Source organism: Podarcis muralis, chromosome 13 (assembly GCF_964188315.1).
Source record: "Podarcis muralis chromosome 13, rPodMur119.hap1.1, whole genome shotgun sequence".
Classification (NCBI taxonomy): Eukaryota; Metazoa; Chordata; class Lepidosauria; order Squamata; family Lacertidae; genus Podarcis; species Podarcis muralis.
The window spans coordinates 13,110,903-13,120,244 of record NC_135667.1 but is presented as its reverse complement, the minus strand read 5'-3'; the positions used below and the strand labels follow the sequence as shown (position 1 = coordinate 13,120,244).

The 9,342-nt window shown below is 44.7% G+C and overlaps 2 protein-coding genes across 2 annotated transcripts; both read left to right on the top strand.

The window, feature by feature from the left end:
- The first annotated feature begins 334 nt into the window (after positions 1-334).
- On the top strand, positions 335-1,273 carry LOC114583332 (olfactory receptor 4K3-like). The gene has a single exon (XM_028704660.2). It carries the CDS (start codon positions 335-337, stop codon positions 1,271-1,273), a length of 939 nt encoding a protein of 312 aa, XP_028560493.2.
- A 6,624-nt stretch (positions 1,274-7,897) lies between these two features.
- LOC114583333 (olfactory receptor 4K3-like) lies at positions 7,898-8,854 on the top strand. Its single transcript, XM_028704661.2, has one exon. The coding sequence runs from the start codon at positions 7,898-7,900 to the stop codon at positions 8,852-8,854; it is 957 nt and encodes a 318-aa protein (XP_028560494.2).
- Positions 8,855-9,342: the final 488 nt, after the last annotated feature.

The window sequence follows — 9,342 nt, the reverse complement described above, 5'->3', positions numbered from 1 at the left end:
CTGATGAGTCCCAGCTAGCATGCTCAGTTTTTGGGATGATGATGTGAGGTGAATAACACCAACATCTGAAGAGCCACAGGTTCCCCATCCCTTGTGAAGACAATAGTGAGCTAGATGAACTGATGGTCTGACTCATTATAAGTCACCTACATATGTTCCTGGGATAATGCATGAAGCACTAGGCTAGGAATCCCAGGACTCAGTCAAGAATAATGTCAGATGATACAAAGGCACACCCTTTGCTGATTTAACCGAAAACTGTGATGGAAGTATCTCATTATTGTCTCCTTTCTCCCTTCCAAATTTTCACAGTGATACGCAAGTACTGTAAGGAATGTCAACAAACCAGACAACGGTGACTGAGTTCCTCCTGCTGGGCCTCTCTGAAACCTGGGAAGTCCAAATCTTCTTATTTGTCTTATTCCTTCTCCTCTACATGGCTACACTATTCACCAACATCCTCATCCTCTCAGCAATTTTCAAGGATCACCACCTTTCAGACTCACCCATGTTCTTTCTTCTGGGTAACCTGGCTTTCCTGGACCTTTGCATGTCTTCCTTTTCCACCCCAAATCTCTTTGATTTTCTTTCCGAACACCATGCCATTTCCTTCCATGGCTGCATGGCACAAATCTTCTTTCTCCATCTCTTTGCAGGCAGTGAGATGCTCCTGCTGATAGCCATGGCCTATGACCGGTATGTGGCCATCGCCCATCCTCTCCGTTATACCTCACTTATGAGCCGGTGGCATTGCATGGGGCTTGTGCTAGCCTCCTGGGCTGGTGGGCTCCTCCATGCCACTGTGCAATTGGGTTTCATCATTAATGCACCTTTCTGTGGGCCTAATCAGGTGGACAGTTTCTTCTGTGACCTCCCCTTGATCATCACGTTGGCCTGCACTGACACCTACCCCCTGGAAGTCATGATGATCACCAACAGTGGTATTATGTCACTGGTGACTTTTGTTGGCTTACTTCTCTCCTACGGATTTATTCTGTACACAATCCGCTCTCGGGGGGCGTCTGAAAGGAGCACCAAGGCTGCTTCCACATGTACCTCTCATCTCATTGTGGTCACCATGTACTTTGGGCCCATTATGTTTATTTACCTGCGTCCGTATGCCCGGTTCATGATTGATAAAGTGCTCTCTGTCTTCTACATGTCTGTCACCCCCTTGCTGAACCCAACTATCTATGCTTTGAAGAACAAGGAGATGAAGGCTGCCCTTGGAAATCTGTTGGCAAGGCTTTCTGGGCAGGTTTCCACTCATTGATGGCCCTACTGTTAGGCAGCTTGAGGCAGCCACCTCTAGCAACTGATTTTGATTGTCACAACAGAGCAGTAAATTGTTTTAGTTGTTTATTTTACTGTTCCTGTTGCATTTATACATGATGTGGAGAAAGTGTATAGGGTGCATTTTTTCTCTCCTTCTCCTGTAATTGTAGAACTTGGGCTTATCTGATCAATGAGGAAAGGAAGTGCTTCTTTGCACAGCAACCAATTGAACAATAGATTTTGCTACTACAAGGGATGGCCACCACTTTGGATGCCTTAAATGCATTAGAAAAAATCCTGGATGATAAGGCTATCAATGGCTACTGCTGATGATAGCTACATTACCTGCAGTATCCAGAAAATTCTATGGTAATTACCAATATGTTGAACATGAGGTGAATCACACAAGAATGTTAACACCATTGTTGGAGTTCCGTCTGGATCGCACCAGCACAAGTATACACATGTAGAGTTGTTCTTACAGACTTATTTTAGAAGTATTTGGACTGTTTGGGTTTGAGTTATTTAGTTGCATATGCCATTATTATTTTGGCATTGGAGATATTTAAAATTCCATGTATTAGAAGGTGCTGAAATGACATTTATTACTGTTAATGAACTTTTATAAACCACATACAGAGTTGTTCAGCTTGTGTTTTATCTCACTGTACTCCTCAGTCATCTAGGTTTGGGGCAAGTACCGTAATTTTCGCTCCAAAACACGCACTTTTTTGCTCCTAGAAAGTAAGGTAAAATGCCTGTGCGTGTTAAGGAGCGAATGCACTCGACTGGATCCATGGCTGCCGTCAGTCAAGCAAAGCAAGCTTTGCTTGCTTTACAGCCAGGAGGAGGGGGAGGAGCCGAGGAGGGAGGGAGGGAAGGAGAGCCATGGCAGCAAAGCGGGCAGCAGCCGCTTACACGCGAGGAGGGACAGACGGGAGCCATAGGGAGCCGGAAAAGCGCCGCGTAGCCAGCAACAGCTGCTGCAGCCTCAGCTAGCAACGCTCTCTAAACGGAGCAATGAGGCTGCAGAGGGACGGCAGGGCACAGGAGGGCTCTGAGCCACGAGCGCAGTGAAAACCAGTAAAAAAGTTTTTAAAAAGGCTGCTGGGGACAGGAGGGCACGGGATGAGGGAGAGAGGGAAATTACGATTCTCCCAGCGTCTCAGCTGATCCGCTGAGCAGGACTTGGGTTGCAGGGGATTCGCCATTAGCTGCGTAAAGCAGCAAAGAGGGAGAGAAGGAGCAAAGTGGGAGAGGAAAGGAGCTGCTTACACTGCTGTAAGTGGCTGCTGTCTGGTTGGCTCCTTTAAAGCAACAGTGCTCTTTCCCTCCCCCCTCCCCTCTCAGCTCGCCGAAAAGCTCCTTTTCCACACACCCCACTCGAGCTCCTTCTCCCCTTAAATCCCTCTCCTGCATCATTAGCCACATCCTTCTCTACACACCCCACGCGTGTTCCTTCTCCCCTTAAATCCCTCTCCTGCATCATTAGCCACATCCTTCTCCACCCACCCCACGCGTGTTCCTTCTCCCCTTTAACCGCTCGCCTGCATCATTAGCCACATCCTTCTCTACACACCCCACGCGTGTTCCTTCTCCCCTTAAATCCCTCTCCTGCATCATTAGCCACATCCTTCTCCACCCACCCCACGCGTGTTCCTTCTCCCCTTAAATCCCTCTCCTGCATCATTAGCCACATCCTTCTCTACACACCCCACGCGTGTTCCTTCTCCCCTTAAATCCCTCTCCTGCATCATTAGCCACATCCTTCTCTACACACCCCACGCGTGTTCCTTCTCCCCTTAAATCCCTCTCCTGCATCATTAGCCACATCCTTCTCTACACACCCCACGCGTGTTCCTTCTCCCCTTAAATCCCTCTCCTGCATCATTAGCCACATCCTTCTCTACACACCCCACGCGTGTTCCTTCTCCCCTTTAACCGCTCGCCTGCATCATTAGCCACATCCTTCTCTACACACCCCACGCATGCTCCTTGTCCCTTGAATGCTTTTCCTTCCCTCCCTACTTAAAACGTGGTTACAAAGCACGGATCCACATGGATCCTCAGGATTTTTGCACTGGGTCACCCCAGGTTCACCATCAGATCACATAAAATGTCCATGGCTACAGCCTGCACCAAAAAAATCATGCACCCACTGTTTCATGGGGCTGCAATGGCGCAAAAACGTGGTTACAAAGCATGGATCCACATGGATCCACAGGATTTTTGCATTGGGCTACCCCAAACTCACCGTCAGATCACGTTTGTGGCCACAGCATGAACCACAAAAATCATACATCCACTGTTTTGTTTAGAATATTTTTTTCTTGCTTTCCTCCTCTAAAAACTACGTGCGTGTTATGGTCAGGTGCGTGTTATAGAGCGAAAAATACGGTACTCATTGGTTAGAGAACCCCAACAGAGTTTTAAAATCACAAGATATGCAGCAAAGTAAAATGTGGTGATATAGCCTGTTAGACTTTTTAAATGTCCCCTTTTGAGTTGCTCCCAAAGTTTCCATCTTCCCTCAGCATAGAAAGAGTCCACACATTTGTTAAGTTACACATGGTTTGCTTACAAACACTTCAAAGGTCAGGTTCATGTGCTTGTCCATACAGCAGTCTGAAAACATGGGCATTAAAACTTAGGTTTCAAAGTGGTGAGTATTTTTTAATCATTTGTATATAAATCATTTGTATATATATTGTTTAACCCATGTGGTCTGAGTTTGATACAACCAACTCAGACCTCTTTACTAGTAGGGTTCACATGGTGGAATGAAAGCAGAACAAGGGGCTTGATAACCTTTCCTACAAAGGAGATGGTGAGTGACTCTAGTTAAACCTGGCAGGACAGCTTACTTTATGGTTTTAACCCCTTCATGCATCAATTAGACTTAAGCATGTTGGTTACATGAGGCTGGTTATCCCACACCTTCTTCATAGGAAGGCAGGAACCTACCTTATATTGAATCAGACCATTAGTCCATCTCCACAGTATTGTCTATACCAGCTGGCTATGGCTACCCGGGGTTTCAGTCCTGCAGCCCTGAAACTCAAAACAATTGCAAGGGCAGTTTTATGAGTCCAGAAGACTCAGAGTTCCTGGTCTTGACTTCTGACTTCAACTTACACGCATTCACAGAGCTTCAGGAACACATCTCCAGTCCTGAGATAGTTCAATGACATCTATTCTAATTTCTTGTGGTTTCTATAGCTAAGTGTTACAGTTCACTACTTTCTTCTCCACTTGGAAAGGGCCCTTTATTTCTTCAGATTGAGGAGTACAAATGTATCAGGCCCTTTATTTCTTCAGATTGAGGAGTACAAATGTATCAGGAAATTAGAATTAAAATGGATTCATGGAGGTATTCCATTGCATTGATTAGACCATTGTGACTGAAACCTCGTTTTCTCCCTCCCCGGTGTAATAAAAATATGTTTTTTAAATTGTCCTGTCTTGTGAATTTCTGGATTGAGAACTGTTTAGGTACATTTTTCAGGCAAGGACCATTTGATTCACACAAAGATCTACCTCTCAGAAATCTTGCTAATCTTGTTATTCACTTGGAATCCTATCCTTCCTTCCACCCAGAATGGAACAGTTTGAAATGATTCTATTGGTGGAGTTGGTGAAATCATGTATTCAAGAAAGGGGTAGAAAATCGCATCCTTCTCTCTTCCCATCTTCTTTGATCCCTTGTCATTTACCAAGGGAAACAAGCCAGAACTTAAACCAGCACCATGCACCCTTGAGGGACATCATGTAACATTTGCCACAGTGACAAAGCATTACCTTTTCCACTAGCTCCCTAGGAGCGGATAAGGCACCAGCCTCAGCAGTCTCCTTTCGAAAGGAATGAGCAATTAATCCTGCACATTCCATTGACTGTTAATTTGCTCTTCATCCTGCTTCTCAAACAGCTATATCATCCACACAGCTATTCACAGCCCCACACCACTCACAGGCAGAAGAAGAAACTGGATCAAATAGGTTCACGCTGATTCTGAGCTAGTCAGGGGTCTCCTCCAACATCAAGAAAACATCAAGACACTTCTGCTCGGATTTGCAGGTGAGTAAAAACCCAGTTGAGGATGCATTAGATTTCTCCAAAAAGGAGGGTGCAAAATTCTGCAAAGTATTACTTTGTAGACTCCTCCAAGGAGCTCTCCTGCAGTTTCATCTGCTAATCTCCCCTCTCTATCTCCAGCACTCCACATGCCTTTTGGTGGGTAGATTGGTGATAGGGGTAATATGGCTACTGGTCAGCATTATTAGGATGTAATTGTCCACCCAGAACACTGAAGACTATATATAATGCCTCCAGAAACAGGTGGCATGCTTCTAAATGCTGGGAAAAGGCAGCAGGAGAGGGCTATTACACGCATGTATTTTTTGTGGGTTTCCCATAGGTGTCTGGTTGACCACTGTCAGAACACAGAACATTCCACTAGATGGCTACAGCCTGATCTGGAATGGTTCAGTCTCAGCGTGCTTTTGGAATAATGAGGTTAGGGAAGTGATATTCCTTGCTAAGCAAAATATAATAATTTGATGAATTAGAACTGCTATTCCAGATCACACCGTGATCATCTCGCTGAACACCTATTAATAATTCTTCCAGAATTCCTACACCTGGTACTCTAAACATGATGCAATGGGTGGAAGTCACTGAGATATCTATTTATATACTACTTGATCATAAAAAAGCTCTCAGTGTGGTTTACAAAGTCTGTGTGTTTGTGTGCATTTGTGCAATTCATTATTACTGAACATTACAATATGCTGAAGCAATAAATCTCACAAGCTACCCATGAGCTCTCTAGCTGGTTCTTTTTACTTTGCATAATGGAATATCATGGCTGCAACATCTGTGGTCCTGTCTAAGAGTGAGCTTGGCACCAAAAGGGATGTAGCGAAAACAGGACCACTGAGAAATGAAAGGGAAGGGTCAGCATCCTCAGTGGAACCCCAAGGTCATCAAAAGTGAAAACAATTTTTTTTTCAGGAAATAATAATAATAATAATAATAATAATAATAATAATAATAATCCCGCCCATCCAGCTGTGACACCCCAGCGACTCTGTGAACCTTACAGCATATATAAAAAAACAGTAAACACCAATGAAACTGAATGATCATTCAGGATGGATGAAGGAAAGTAATTCAGGAAGCAGCAATGGTCACCAATGTGGATAGCTTTAAAAAAGGATTAGACAGATTTATGAAGGACAATGCCATCAATGGCTACTGGTCATGATGGCCAAACTCTACCTCCATGGTGGGAGGCAGTATGCTTCTGAATACCAGTTGCTGGAATCCACAGCAGAGAAGAGTGCTCTTGTGCTCATGTCCAGTGGTCACAGAAAGCTAACTGCCTCTTGCTATTTTCAAGGTGGGGGTGGAAAGATGGTGAGCTAGAAGAGTGAGACTACAATGGAGTTTACAGGAAGAAGAGATGGCTAAGTGGGACAGTGAAGCACTCCTCATTGTAACATTCCCTTCTCTTCCCTTCTCTTCCATTAACATTTACAGAAATGGTTAGACCTATCTGAGAGACACTAAGAATAGAATGGGTAAGGAAGAGGAACATCAGTCCACCAGCCCACATTTCCTGAAAAAGAGGTGGGGGTGGAAAACTTATTCAAATGGTGGGTGGGGTGAAACCAAGGACTAGGATGGATTTTAGAAAGACATGAAAAGAGGAGAGGCATTCCACTGTAAGATAAGCCTTTAAACAACACAGCATTCATAGATACAATTAAGTAATGAAGATAGACAAAGGGATACATTCAGACTACTCCTTGTGTCTATAAAAGGAGTCCGGAGATGCAGTCTCTGGTGGTGGAGCTACTGCTAAATAAAAGAGGTGTGAGAGGACACAAAGCTGATTGTGCTTTCTTCATACTAATCAATGGATGATAACTTCTCCTTAGAATCTCCTGCAATCTCCTTTTGCAGCAGCTCTGAAGACGCTTATTACATTGCATTTTGCAAAGTGGTCTACTTCTTAGGAGGACTGATAGTTGGTGACTTCAGCTGCATGTGTCTATATAAAACGTGGGGAAATGGGTAGTATATTTTAGAGGAGCTGATAAGATGGGGAAGGATCATAGCTCAGAGGCAAAGCATCTGCTTTGTATTCAGAACATCACAGATCCAGTGCCCAACATGTGAATTTTCTTGTGTCTAAAACCCTGAAGAAACACTGCCAGTTGCTGCAGACTATAACAGAGCTAAATGGACCAATGATCAATATAAGGCACCTTGCTGTCTTCCTGAAAGGGGTGGGCTTGGGAGGTAGGGGTGTAAATCATAAATACAGGCAACCTACGGCCCTTTGGGTTACAGTTCCCATCAGTCTCAGCCATTGTGGTCTGAAAGGCTACAGGTTCCCTATCCCTTGGGCAGTTGTTGCTGAGTAAGATGGAGCAGCAGTCTGACTCACTATATTCCTATGATAACATATGATCCACTATGACTGTAGTCTCAGGACACAGTCAAGAATAGCGGAAACTGACAAAAGGATGCCCCTCTTCACTGATTTAAGACTCTGATGGAAGTATCTTATTACCATCTTCTTTCTCACCGATTTTCACAGTGATATGCAAGAAGTGGATGATGGAGGCAAACCAGACAATGGTGACCGAATTTATCCTGCTGGGCCTCTCTGAATCCTGGGAAGTCCAACTATTCATATTTCTCTTCTTCCTCGTCCTCTACGTGGCTAGTGTCTTCACCAACATTCTTATCCTCTCAGCAATTTTCAGCGATCACCACCTTTCAGATTCACCTATGTTTTTTCTGCTGGGTCAACTGGCTTTTCTGGACCTCTGCTTGCCCTCTTTTGCCATTCCAAATTTCTTTGATTTCCTTTCCGAACACCATGTCATTTCCTTCCATGGCTGCATGGCACAAATCTTTTTTCTCCATCTCTTTGCAGGCAGTGAGATGCTCCTGCTGATAGCCATGGCCTATGACCGGTATGTGGCCATTTCCCATCCCCTCCGTTATGCCACACTCATGAACCGGCACCATTGTGTGGGGCTTGGGCTTGCTTCCTGGGCTGGTGGGTTCCTCCATGCCACTGTGCAACTGGGTTTCATCATTAATGCGCCTTTTTGTGGACCCAATCAAGTGGACAGCTTCTTCTGTGACCTCCCCTTGGTCATCAAGTTGGCCTGCACTGACACCTACCTCCTGGAAGTCATGATGATCACCAACAGTGGCATTATGTCACTGGTGTGTTTCATTGGCCTGCTTCTCTCATATGGTTTCATTCTCTACACGATCCACTCCAGGAGCGCCTCTGAAAGGAGCACCAAGGCTGCCTCCACATGTACCTCTCACCTGATTGTGGTCACCATGTACTTTGGGCCAATTATGTTTATTTACCTCTGTCCATCCACCATGCTCATGATTGATAAAGTGCTTGACATTGTTTCCCTTTTTATCACCCCTTTGCTGAACCCAACTATCTATGCTTTGAAGAACAAGGAGATGAAGGCTGCCCTTGGAAGTCTGTTGTCTAGGCTTTCTGGACAGGTCTCCACTCAGAGCCATCCCCACCATTAAGCAGCTTGATATGGTCTCCTCTAGCACTGGATTTAGGCTGTCACTATGGAGTCTCAAATCACTAGTTACTTAATTACTTGCATTTATACACAGTGTAGAGCAGTGGTGTCCAAACTTTTTTTCAAAGAGGGCCAGATTTGATGAAGTGAAGGGCCGTGAGGGCTGACCAAAGGGCCAACCAAAGGTGTTAACCTTTTTTTAGGATTGAAGTTGTTGAGGGTTTTTTTAGGATTTACCCCAGGAAATAAATTGCCACAGGAGCATGAGTAAACCAACCAACGGGCCGGATTAGGGCCCCGAAACAGACTTTGGACATGCCTGGTGTAGAGAAAGTAGATAGAGAGACATTTCCCTCCCCTTTTAATTCTAGAACCCAGACTCTACCAGTGGAGCTGAAAAGGATGTATTTCTTTGCGCATCACACAACTGAACAATGGAAATTATGACCATATGGGATGACCATCAGCTTGGGTATCTTTAGTGGATTA